The sequence below is a fragment of the Schistocerca cancellata genome, chromosome 3 (assembly GCF_023864275.1).
Source record: "Schistocerca cancellata isolate TAMUIC-IGC-003103 chromosome 3, iqSchCanc2.1, whole genome shotgun sequence".
NCBI classification, from domain to species: Eukaryota; Metazoa; Arthropoda; class Insecta; order Orthoptera; family Acrididae; genus Schistocerca; species Schistocerca cancellata.
Genome location: NC_064628.1, coordinates 528,852,880 through 528,866,639, shown reverse-complemented (window position 1 = coordinate 528,866,639; position 13,760 = coordinate 528,852,880). Strand labels below are relative to the sequence as shown.

The 13,760-nt window shown below is 43.1% G+C and overlaps 1 protein-coding gene across 10 annotated transcripts in view; it reads left to right on the top strand.

The window, feature by feature from the left end:
* Positions 1–11,118, top strand: part of LOC126175360 (PE-PGRS family protein PE_PGRS5-like) — a 343,734-nt gene extending 332,616 nt beyond the window's left edge. For 2 of the 10 annotated variants that reach the window (XM_049922113.1, XM_049922112.1), the window contains exon 4: positions 9,470–11,118. In XM_049922113.1, the coding sequence (XP_049778070.1) occupies positions 9,470–10,890 (1,421 nt within the window). In that variant the 3' untranslated portion in view covers positions 10,891–11,118. Of the gene's footprint in view, positions 1–9,451 lie in introns of all 10 variants that reach the window. The other 8 variants (XM_049922118.1, XM_049922117.1, XM_049922121.1 and 5 more) reach the window with 6 other exon arrangements.
* The last annotated feature ends 2,642 nt before the right edge of the window (positions 11,119–13,760 follow it).

Genomic DNA, 13,760 nt, shown 5'->3' with positions numbered 1-13,760 from the left:
TCTGTCTAAAGTAAACGTAAGAATGTCTTTGCGGAGTACACATTGCTACAACCATTGAGCGTTGATATTTATCATTTCAGGTCGGTTTTGGCTACCAAGGACGGTTATAAAGCATTTTATTCTGTGTGTTTCAAGCATGAATAATTTAAAGAACACCCGGACTGCGTCTGGGAATACCCTGTTTATGTTGCGTAATCTAGGGGCCCATCCAAAACCCAAGCGTTACTGCTTGGTCATTCTAACCTCAGTAGTCCGAAACATCGGCAACCCGTACCGCATTTAACCCTAAACGGGACAGACATCAACTCCTGTCCTTCAGGAAAGTGTCTAGGAGTAATAACAAATAAAAATGTAAATTGGACTGAGCATCTAACTGCAGCGTGCAAGGAGGCATCAGCGTCTCTCCATGCCGCGCAAAAATAAAAAAAGCTCTTACCACTTGACCTTAAAAAGAAACTTGTACGGACACTTATACTTCCAATTATTGATTACAGTGATGTTACCCGGCAAGGCCTTTCTCAGGAAAGCTTACGAAATCTGGAACTGGTTATGAATGCTTCTGTTCGTTATATTTGTAATGTTTGACTCTTTGATCACTTTCCATCTTAAGCACGTCTGTCCTGGTTGTGTGCAGACAAGCGCAGAGATTTCCATACCCTCTGTCTTCTCTATTGTCCCTCCAATGACCAGTGGCCCTTATATCTCTCACATCATTTTAATACTAGTTGTCATATAAAAATTGTGATTTCTTACGTAAAAAAAAGATACTATGTGTGTGAATCTCTCGTCGTTTGTAAGAGAAGGCCTGATGGCCCTCATCAAATGAGGTCAAATAAATAAATAAATAAAATATATATCACATGGAGAAATGTGATAATTTACTGCAATTTTTTATCACATCTGGAAAAGTAAGGAACTTAAAGAAAATTGCACAGTAAGTTCGCTCAGAACTTCTGTGAGGAATACTTAGAACCATTTTAGGTAAGCCGTTTCTTGCGTACAACAAAAAAAATTAGACATGGTATCCGGTGAATGTACTGACAGTGAGTTTATAGTGTGCGCACTGCTTCCAGCATAATTCTAGGGTGGGTAAGGGACAAGCGTCGGGAGTGGAGAAAGCCAGACGCGGCACGGACGCGTACTTCTGCAAGAGGAGCGGTAGCCGTCATAACCATGCATTTTTCTGCGTATCCCACTCAAGATGGCGCGCTTTCTGCTCCGAGTAGGAGAGCACCACCATTACTCGTTTTATCACGAAAACCTGAACGCACACAGAGAAGTGAAACACAACTGATGCTGAGCAAACAGTATTTGTTTGATATCTTACGTTAACAAAGACTAAAAAAAAAATTTAGCGACCTGAAGTCTTGCAAAATCCACCGGATCAAAAATTTATTTGTTCGTAATTTTTTAGTCTATTTGACCTGATCAGATTAGGGCCAAGCTTTCATACACACAAAAATTCTTGTGCCATATTTTACATATATAATGATAATACTTACAACATTACAAATAGCCCAAATGGTAGTAACAGAAGGTGTGGAAGGATGATTTGAAAAAAAAAATCTGAGGAAAAAGAATTTACATAGGAGTAAGGGCATGTGGCAGAACATTACTGGCTATACACGATGATAGCAATACTACTACTACTAGAGCTAATAATGATAATAACAATAATAAAATTATAATAATAAGATAAAGAAGAATATTGACGCTAGAACATACAGGCGTATTTACAGGCTTACAAATGTGAAACATTAAGACACAATGAGTTCTAACAAGGGGAACTCCCCATCGCAACCCCCTCACATTTAGTGGTAAGAGGGCCCAGTGGATACCCCGCCAAAAACTGAACACAGATCAAGCATGAAAACAGGAAGGAGGTTTACTGGACTGCGAAAAAAAAGTAAAACAGAAAAAGTGAACGGTCGAAGAACAACAAATGAAATACAGAGCAGCTAGTAAGGTAAATGACGTCGTGGTGGTTCAGTGGTTACGCCGGCATGATAGCTCAGGGTGTTCGGCCAGAGAGTTAGTTGCTCTCTGTAATAAAAAAAAATAAAAGGAAAAACTGAGTGAATGGACCAAAAATCAACTTGAACGGGTGTCATGGGATGTCCGCTCAGAACAAATACAACGAACAAATTGAGATTTAAAATAAAAGTGGTTGCTGTGTTAGCCTATCACGCGGGCGAATAGTGTTCGCACCTTACTGGTGCCTTTTTTTCCACTTTATTCAAATATGTGACTGTGCCGAGGTGTAACGTCCGTTTGCAACAGCGAGGTGTAAGTTAGGGACGCATAATGACAGCTGATTCTGCACAAGTACTCTGTTAGCAGCCGAAAGGATGTGGCTTTCGAATGGGAACCGCAAACTTTGATGACAAAGCGACAAGTCAACAGACTCCTTCACCGGAAAACACGTCTGATGTGTCATACACGGCATTAGTGACAGTACATGTGTCATACGATAGGAATCTCTTATCGACGCACCTAATTTGTACGACTGGTAAGTGAGTGAGGTATGTCTCCTTGCCCGATATAGGTGTTCGGCCGGCCGCTGTGGCAGAGCGGTTCTAGCCGCTTCAGACTGGAATCGCGCGGCTACTACGATCGCAGGTTCGAATCCTGCCTAGGGCATGGAGGTGTGTGATATCCTTAGGTTAGTTAGGTTTACGTAGTTCTAAGATTAGGGGACTGATGACCTCAGAGTTAAGTCCCATAGTTCAAATGGTTCAAATGGCTCTGAGCACTATGGGACTTAACATCTTAGGTCATCAGTCCCCTAGAACTTAGAACTACTTAAACCTAACTAACCTAAGGACATCACACACATCCATGCCCGAGGCAGGATTCGAACCTGCGAACGTAGCAGCCCCGCGGTTCCGGACTGCAGCGCCTAGTAAGTCCCATAGTGATTAGAGCCATAGGTGTTGGTATAAATGGGAATGTGATCACTCCCAAGGAAATGATGGAAATATAATAGTTTGTCACATAAGTTGCAATAAATGAACTCAGCAGTTTCACAATCACACAGTTTCTCTGTACTCTGTCGAAACATACGTTTTTAACGTTTTTGAAATTGCGTTCCGTTTTGGAATACTCTTGAATTCCTTTGCTGTAACTTAATTCACACCCGTTTATTTGTTGTTTTTACATCTGTGAGACATCTATGTGGTATCTCGCCTGCTCTCACTGTTCATCACATTTACTTGCTACGGTAACGTATTCTTACCACATGACTCACATTCTATAACCAATGTATAGTATGACAACTGCCGAGACTACAGACAGAGAACAAACATTTCAATTACCGGACGGCCAGTTCGTAATGTTGTGAAAAAGTTTTGACCACGCGTTATCAGCTTGGTAGTCTAACACCATGACCACGTACAGATGAGGCCGTTGCTGTATGAGATTGCTATTTATTGTACTTCTTATTCTTGGACCGTTTACTATTTACATTTTGCTTTTTTTCACAGTTTAGTAGACCTTCGTCCTGTTTTCATGCTTGATCTGTGTGCAGTTTATGACGGGCTATCCAGTGGGACTTTTGCCGCTAAATCAGAGAAGGGTGCGATGGGGGGGGGGGATTTCCTTGTAAGAAAGGATTTCTAATAGACTGAAGAAGCCAACGAAGTTGGTAAATGGGGAGTTCTGTTGGGGTTAGAGCGTTGTGTTGGGAATGGATTGATCTTAATTGTCTTAGAGTAAGGGATGCGTTTGAAAACAGAAGAATAATGTATTGTCGTTTTAGAGGGTTGGTCGTTAGCTTTCATTTGAAGTTTGAGATGAGATTAATTTCTCTGATATGCTGACGGAGATAGTCCCAACGTAGGAGTCTTTCTACTAAAAATGATTTAGGGAAAGGCAGTCATTTCATGGAAAGGGGCAAAACGGACTTTCCGCTGATGGAAACTAATGATTTTGATGTGCCCTGCAGATGAGATGGTTGAGACCGCGAAGGGGTGTGAGGAGTGTATACGTTGATTAAACAATAAATCAGGTAGAATTTGTGGAAATCTCTGTGTTCGCCTACACGTAGCCAGAAAAGATGCTCATGAGATGGCGACATATGACCAAAAATGACGAACTTCAAAGTTATATCCCAGGAAAGCGTTCGCAACCAGCTCCAAGCATCATATAATGAAGAGAGAAATCGGTGGGTAACATCACAGAAGTCTACAACTCAAAATACAATTGGCAGGCAAGTAACTGAGGGAAGAGTTCTGTGACCCTTGCTGTTCATGTTCTATATTAACGAACTAGCACACAATATTAATAGTAACGTAAATATTTTTGTAGATGATAGAGTTATGTGTAAAAAATACTGCATAAATATTGAATCAGAACTTAATGAGATTTCAAAGTGGTGCAAAGATTAGCAAGTCGTTGTAAATGTTGTGAAATTTAAAGTCGTGCACTTCACAAAACGATAAAACGTAATCTCTTATGAAATATCAATGAACCATAGTTGGAATGAGTCAATTAATATAAATACTTGGGTGCAACAGTTTGGATTGATATGAAATGGAACGATTACATAGGCTGAACCGTAGGTAACGCAGATGGCAGACCGAAGTTCATTGCTAGTATACTAGCAAAACGGAATCAGTCTACAACGTAGGTTCATTACAAACATTCGTTGACCCGTCATAGAATATTACTCATGTGTGTCGACCCATACCAAACAGGACTAAGACGACATATAAACGTATACAAAGAAGGACAACGACAATGGTCAGAGGTTTGTTCGATCCATGGATGAGCGTCATTGAGAGGTTGAAAACATCTCTGTTGGCTGATTCTTGAAGACAGACGTAAACAATCGCGTGAGAGCGTACATAAAAGGTTTCAGTAATCTGCTTTAAGTGAGATATACTAAAGCCATTACATTTCACTCCCGTTGGTATCACAAAGACAAGCTGTTACTAATTACAGCAGACATAGCGGTGTTAAAGCAGTCATTCTTCCCGTGCTCTATGTGTAAATGGAACAGAAGGGACCGCTAATAAATGGTTCATTGGCAAATAGCGTCTGCCATGCCCTTCAAACCGGTTTGGGGAGTATAATGATTGTACTGAGGATGTAGAAAGTGCCCGCTCTCATGTATGTACGTGAAGCTCGCTGATGAGCTTCTTTGAACAAAAGAACAAAATGCTTTTGGGTGTTAGCCCACATCGTTATGAAACACTATAAAGTGACGCTTCGACCATCCTTACAGCTGTCGTCTTCAGGGCAACAAAATTTCTCTCGGCCATTCTGAAGAGAACCGCTTCGAAAGTCGGCTTTTTAGTGTTTCATAACGAAGGCCCAACACGAAAAAGAATTTTATTCAAACTGGCGCTGACAGTGGAAGTCTACGGACAGATGCGAATGAGGCTGTGTTGTTTGTCCGACAGCGGCAGCGGCTGCGGTTGCAGTGGCGCTGCTGTTGCTGCAGGTGGCGGCGGTCGCAGCAGCACCCAGGAACGCCGGCTGTCTGTCCTCCGGAGATCCCCGCTGTTGGCGCTCACACACAGGTAAGCTGGAAGATGAACTATTACATATACCGACTTGACACAAAATCCTAAGAAGTTTCGTGTGCAGTCAGTACACGGATCAAAGCAATCTGTCAAGATACTTGGAGCCCATTCTGGGGGACTACGATACTAGAAGGTATCAGATAGATTATATAATGGTAAGACAGAGATTTAGGAACCAGGTTTTAAATTGTAAGACATTTCCAGGGGCAGATGTGGACTCTGACCACAATCTATTTGTTATGAACTGTAGATTAAAACTGAAGAAACTGCAAAAAGGTGGGAATTTAAGGAGATGGGACCTGGATAAACTGAAAGAACCAGAGGTTGTACAGAGTTTCAGGGAGAGCATAAGGGAACAATTGACAAGAATGGGGGAAAGAAATACAGTAGAAGAAGAATGGGTTGCTTTGAGGGATGAAGTAGTGAAGGCAGCAGAGGATCAAGTAGGCAAAAAGACGAGGGCTAGTAGAAATCCTTGGGTAACAGAAGAAATATTGAATTTAATTGATGAAGGCAGAAATTATAAAAATGCAGTAAATGAAGCAGGCAAAAAGGAATACAAACGTCTCAAAAATGAGATCGACAGGAAGTGCAAAATGGCTAAGTAGGGATGGCTAGAGGACAAATGTAAGGATGTAGAGGCTTATCTCACTAGGGGTAAGATAGATACTGCCTACAGGAAAATTAAAGAGACCTTTGGAGAAAAGAGAGCCACTTGTATGAATATCAAGAACTCAGATGGAAACCCAGTTCTAAGCAAAGAATGGAAAGCAGAAAGGTGGAAGGAGTATATAGAGGGTCTGTACAAAGGCGATGTACTTGAGGACAATATTATGGAAATGGAAGAGGATGTAGATGAAGATGAAATGGGAGATACGATACTGCGTGAAGAGTTTGACAGAGCACTGAAAGACCTGAGTCGAAACAAGGCCCCGAGAGTAGACAACATTCCATTATAACTACTGACGGCCTTGGGAGAGCCAGTCCTGACAAAACTCTACCATCTGGTGAGCAAGATGTATGAGACAGGCGAAATACCCTCAGACTTCAAGAAAAATATAATAATTCCAATCCCAAAGAAAGTAGGTGTTGACAGATGTGGAAGTTACCGAACTATCAGTTTAATAAGTCACGACTGCAAAATTACTAACGCGAATTCTTTACAGACGAATGGAAAAACTGGTAGGAGCCGACCTCGGGGAAGATCAGTTTGGTTTCCTTAGAAATGTTGGAACACGTGAGGCAATACTGATCCTACGACTTATCTTAGAAGAAAGATTAAGGAAAGGCAAACCTACGTTTCTAGCATTTGTAGACTTAGAGAAAGCATTTGACAATGTTGACTGGAATACTCTCTTTAAAATTCTAAAGGTGGCAGGGGTAAAATACAGGGAGCGAAAGGCTATTTACAATTTGTACAGAAACCAGATGGCAGTTATAAGAGTCGAGGGACATGAAAGGGAAGCAGTGGTTGGGAAGGGAGTGAGAAATGGTTGTAGCCTCTCCCCAATGTTATTCAATCTGTATATTGAGCAAGCAGTAAAGGAAACAAAAGAAAAATTCGGAGTAGGTATTAAAATCCATGGAGAAGAAATAAAAACTTTGAGGTTCGCCGATGACATTGTTATTCTGTCAGAGATAGCAAAGGACTTGGAAGAGCAGTTGAACGGAATGGACACTGTCTTGAAGGGAGGATATAACATGAACATCAACAAAAGCAAAACGAGGATAATGGAATGTAGTCGAATTAAGTCGGGTGATGGTGAGGGAATTAGATAAGGAAATGAGACACTTAAAGTAGTAAAGGAGTTTTGCTATTTGGGGAGCAAATTAACTGATGATGGTCGAAGTATAGAAGATATAAAATGTAGACTGGCAATGGCAAGGAAAGCGTTTCTGAAGAAGAGAAATTTGTTAACATCGAGTATAGATTTACGTGTCAGGAAGTCGTTTGTGAAAGTATTTGTATGGAGTGTAGGCATGTATGGAAGTGAAACATGGACGATAAATAGTTTGGAAAGGAAGAGAATAGAAGCTTTCGAAATGTGGTGCTACAGAAGAATGCTGAAGATTAGATGGGTAGATCACATAACTGAATAGGATTGGGGAGAAGAAAAGTTTGTGGCACAACTTGACAAGAAGAAAGGACCAGTTGGTAGGACGTGTTCTGAGGCATCAAGGGATCATAAATTTAGCATTGGAGGGCAGTGTGGAGGGTAAAAATCGTAGAGGGAGACCAAGAGATGAATACACTAAGCAGATTCAGAAGGATGTAGGTTGCAGTAGGTACTGGGAGATGAAGAAACTTGCACAGGATAGGGTAACATGGAGAGCTGCATCAAACCAGTCTCAGGACTGAAGACCACAACAACAACAACAACAACAACAGTAGTTTTATACATTATGACGCGGTACCACACCCAGAAAACATTTATGTCGACTGACTCTGGCCGTGGAAGCCTACGCAATTATGTCTTATTATATGTTATATTTAACGTTATTTAATATTACTCTGTACGTTAAGAGAGAGTGATGTCATCCCACAACTGGAAAGTTCGCGGACTGATTTGCAGAAAATCTTAGACTTCGTTTAATCACCAGTCAGTGCTTCCCCTTCCATCACTAAGGTATATGTGATGAGCTACAATTTTCGCTGTGTTCTGAAATTCTTGTGTAAATATTTGGTATTCCCAGATCAAGAAAAGGCAAGACCATCAGTTCCAATAAAATCGCCGGCCGGAGTGGCCTTGCGGTTCTAGGACTACAGTCTGGAAACGCAAGACCGCTATGGTCGCAGGTTCGAATCCTTCCTCGGGCATGGATGTGTGTGATGTCCTTTGGTTAGTTAGGTTTAAGTAGCTCTAAGTTCTAGGGGACTGGTGACCTCAGAAGTTGTGTCCCATGGTGCTCAGAGCCATTTGAACCATTTGAACCATACAATAAAATCATTCTTATGACAACAATGAGGTACTAAAAACGCTTTGATGACCGCTTGTGACTTACTGTAGATGAACTAATTCCAACATACACTGAAATTAGACCATTCAAATACGATTGAAATTCCTGTAAAACAATCATGTCGTACATACACGTAGCACAATGTATTTATTTCTTCTTTATTCATCTGACTGCAACAGGTACCGATGAGCAGCATCACGCTCTTGGGACACCAGACACTCAGAAATCGTCGCTTACTCCGTCAAAGGTTGAGAATGACAACACATGGCTACATTCTGAACAAGAGGATGCTGAACATGGAAGAAGTGAGCAACACTCAGTACAAAATGTAAAGAAGAAACCTTTATATGGCTGGTCTAGTCTCATAAAAGCTATAATTCAGGAGAAAGAAAACAGAAGCAGAAGCGAAGAAGATGACAGCAGCGACAGTAGTAGCAATGACAGCAGTGACAGCAGCGGAAGTGACAATGAAAATTCTAGTGGTGATAACAGCGACAGCAATGAAAGTGATGGAGATGATAGTAACAGCAGTAGTAGTGATGAGGAAAATACTAGTGGTAATAACAGTGGCAGTAATGACAGTGATGAAGATGACAGTAGTAATGATGAAGAAAATACTAGTGGTAATAACAGTGGCAGCAATGAGAATGATGAAGACGACAGTAACAGTAGCAACAGCAGTAGTAACGATGATGAAAACAACAGTGGTAATCACGGTGGCAGTAATGACAGTGATGAAGATCACAGTGGTAATGATGATGAAAATACTAGTGGTAATAACAGTGGCAGCAATGAGAGTGATGAAGATGACAGTGGCAATAGCAACAGCAGTAGTAACGATGATGAAAACAACAGTGGTAATAACAGTCAGAGTAATGAGGATGACAGTGACAGTGGAAATGGTGGTGGAGGCGATAGTGGAGATGGAGGCAATGGTGGAGATGGAGGTGATGGTGGAGGCGATGGAGGCGACAGTGGAGACGGAGGCGATGGTGGAAATGGAGGCGATGGTGGAGACGGTGGCGATGGAGGCGATGGTGGAGATGGTGGCGATGGAGGTGATGGTGGAGATGGAGGCAATGGAGGAGACGGAGGTGATGGAGGAGATGGAGGCAATGGAGGAGATGGAGGCGATGGAGGAGATGGAGGCGATGGTGGAGATGGTGGCGATGCTGGAGACGGAGGTGATGGTGGAAATGGAGGTGATGGTGGAGACGGAGGTGATGGTGGAGATGGAGGCGATGGTGGAGACGGAGGCGATGCTGGTGATGGTGGTGATGGTGGAAATGGAGGTAATGGTGGAGACGGAGGCGATGGTGGAGACGGAGGTGATGGTGGAAATGGTGGTAATGGAGGTGATGCTGGAGATGGAGGCGACGGTGGAGACGGAGGCAATGGAGGCGATGGAGGAGATGGAGGCGATGGAGGAGGTGGAGGCGATGGTGGAGATGGAGGTGATGGTGGAGACGGAGGGGATGGTGGAGACGGAGGCGATGGTGGAGACGGAGGCGATGGTGGAGATGGAGGCGATGGTGGAGACGGAGGCGATGGTGGAAATGGAGGCGATGGTGGAAATGGAGGTAATGGTGGAGAAGGAGGCGGTGGTGGAGACGGAGGCGATGGAGATGGTGGTGATGGAGGTGATGCTGGAGATGGAGGCGATGGTGGAGACGGAGGCAATGGAGGAGACGGAGGCGATGGAGGAGACGGAGGCAATGGAGGAGATGGAGGCGATGGAGGAGATGGAGGCGATGGAGGAGACGGAGGCGATGCTGGAGATGGAGGTGGTGGTGGAGACGGAGGTGATGGTGGAGACGGAGGTGATGGTGGAGATGGAGGTGATGGTGGAGATGGTGGTGATGGAGGTGATGCTGGAGATGGAGGCGATGGTGGAGATGGAGGCAATGGTGGAGATGCAGGCAATGGTGGAAACGGAGGCGATGGTGGAGATGGAGGTGATGGTGGAGATGGAGGCAATGGTGGAGATGGAGGTGATGGTGGAGATGGAGGCGATGGTGGAGATGGAGATGATGGTAGTGATGGAGGTGATGGAAATGGTGAAGGCAGTGGTGGTAATGATGACAATGGTCAGTCTGATAATGAAAGTGGCAATGATAATGGAGGCAGTACTACAGAAGGTAATATTGGTGATTGCCCTGCTGTGGGAAGTTGCCCATTACACGAAGATGCCGGATCGGATGTTACTTTGCTGCCACATGCAACTGACTGTGGAAAGTACTGTGCATGTGAGCATGGTATTCCAGTAACCATGCCTTGTCCTGCTGGACTCTATTTCAACCCAGAACTGAGAGTCTGTGATTGGCCTTGGGCTGCAGGCTGTAAGGCACCTACCCACCTTGGGAGTATAGCATACTTCTTGTTACAAATCTTACGCCGACATCATTAATGGATTCCACTCTATACATCAACATAATCTGATGCAGATATACTATTACAGGAGAATGTAGCAGCTGTAACTAATATATTGTTTTACAGTCAATATTTATTGTACTTTGAGCACAAATAAATTTTTTATACAGTGAACAGACTTATTTGTTTGTTCGAATTGGAAATAAAGTATCCTTAGCACAGCTTGAAGTAACTCTCCAAACTTTTATCTATTCAATAAATCCATTTTTCTACCATGTGTCTGATTTGTTTCCTTTCTTCAGTATAACGTCATTACCATCGTGCTGGTTTCAACACCTTTGCCATCATCCCATTATCTCATCCTTGTCATTACCCCATTACAATACACTGAATTATCAAAGAAACTGCTACACCGGCCTAATGTTGTACAGGGCCCCCAACTAGTGCGCAGAAATCCAGCAACACGACATGGCCTGAACTCAACTAATGTCTGAAGCAGTGCCGGAGAGAGTTGACAACATGAATCCTGTAGGGATATCCATAAATACGTAAGAGTACGAGGGGTGGACATCTCTGTTGAACAGCACATTGCAAGGCATTCCGGTTATGCTCAATAATATTCATGTCTGGAGAGTTTGGTGGCCAGCGGAAGTGTTCAGAAGAGTGTTCCTGGAGCCACTCTGCAGCAATTTTGGACGTGTGATGTTGGAGATGGAGGCGATGGTGGAGATGGAGGCAATGGTGGAGATGGAGGCAATGGTGGAGATGGAGGCGATGGTGGAGACGGAGGTGTCCTGCTGTAACTGCCCAAGTCCGTCGGAATGCATAATGGTCGTGAATGGATTCAGGTGATGAGACAGGATGCTTACGTACTTGTCACCTGTCAGAGTCGTATCAAGGCGTATTAGGGTCCCATATCACTCCAACTGCGCACGCCCCACATCATTACAGAGCCTCTATCAGCTTGAACATTCCCCCATTGACATGCAGGGTCAGTGGATTCATGAGGTTTTCTCCACACCCGTATCCGTACACATCCATCCGCTCGATACAATTTGAAGAGGGTCGCCCGACCAGGCAACATATTTCCAGTCATCAACACTCCAATGTCGGCGTTGACGGGCCTAGGCGAGGCCTGAAGCTTTCTGTCATCAAGGGAACACGAGTGGGCCTTCGGCTACGAAAGCTTGTATCGATGATGTTTCGTTGAAAGGTCCGCACGCTGACATTTGTTGATGGCCCAGCGTTGAAATCTGCAGCAATTTGCTGAAGGGTTGCACTTCTGTGACGTTAAACGATTCTCTTCAATTGGTCCCGTTCTTGCAGGATCTTTTTCCGGCCGCAGCGATGTCGAAAATTTTATGTTTTACCGGATTCCTGATATTCACGGCACACCCGTGAAATGATCGTAAGGTAAAATCCTTATTTCATCGCTGCCTCGGAGGTACTGAGTTCCATCGCTCGTGCACCGACTATAACACCACGTTTGGACTCACTTAAATCTTGATAACCTGCCTTTGTATCAGCAGTAACCGATCTATCAACTGCTCCAGAGACTTGCTGACCGCAGCGCCGTATTCTGCCTGTTTACATATCTCTGAATACGCATGCCTATGTCAGTTTCTTTGGTCCTTCAGTGTGGTAGGGGTTTATGAGAGAGATGATAATCAGTATTGATGATGGGCGCAAAGAGGCACAGTAAGGGACAGTGTGAAGTAACTAGCATTTTTATATTTGCGCAATATTCCATTGGTGATTTTTAAGACATAGGAATGACATTTTGTGAATGGTATTGCGAGTACATTTTATTTAATAGTTTCACATCAAAGAGAGTTCCAAACGTAAATAACAAATAAATCCGTGTCAGTACAAAGATTAATCAGGAATTAGCAGCATAGGAGTGGAGAAGTATGAAGAAATTTGCATAAAGATTTTACTTTCTGATTTCCTGCAACGCCTCAGATCACATCTTCGTTAGGTCTAAGAGCAGTCAGATCACACTGTGGACTCCATTTGTTCTGACAATGCTTCTATACCAAAGAAACATCGTAACGAAACTGTTCGCCGTTTTCATTACTAACTGCACTAGTTATCAGGGAAGAAGACCAAATGATGGGACTAGAAATTTGACACGTAACAATTATGTGTCATTGAATACGACTTATCGTCAATGTTGCCAAACCTTCTTCATGTCCTGTAGTTTGATTTCTGAACTAATGACCATTATTGGCATTTTACTATACACATCTACGTAACAGTTACCCTGTATGCACCGTTTTAAAGCATATCGTTGTTAAATCTTAGTGAATCCAAGTTGCAAACATCACTTCATTTTTGAGCTCAGAATCCACGACTAAGCCGAGCAGACAAAAACGCTGTTAAGCAGAGTTATTGGTTCTCATAAACTTGCATTTTCGAGAAAATTTTTTTAAAAAAAATGTCACGATTGTTAAGATAACATTATGCTGAAATAGGAGAGATAGGTGTCATTTGCGTAGTAACATTGGAGCCAGTGCATGAAGCTTAACGTCTGGGGCTTTCTACTGAGTAATTTGCATTGACAAAAGACTGCTCTGGAGAGAGAAAAGCCCAACGTTCGAGTCATCCTGTACCGTCTCCCAGCGTAGAGACCTGAAAAATCTCTGCTTGACCCTGCCGCTTTTTCACTCCTGTATGCCGCTGCTCGCGTACCAAGAAAAGGATGACTAAAAAACCCGTTTCACCACTGATCTGAGAGTGAGCTTCTACAGTAAGTATGTTGCGGCTCACGTCGGGTTACTGCAATACTGTCGTTTATCCTCCAATTTGTCTTCTGTGTATTTTGTAGATTTTGTTTTACACATGACAACGACTGCTTCAGATATGGTTAATATCTTTGTGTGATCGGTCATCAGTCATTTTTTCTAA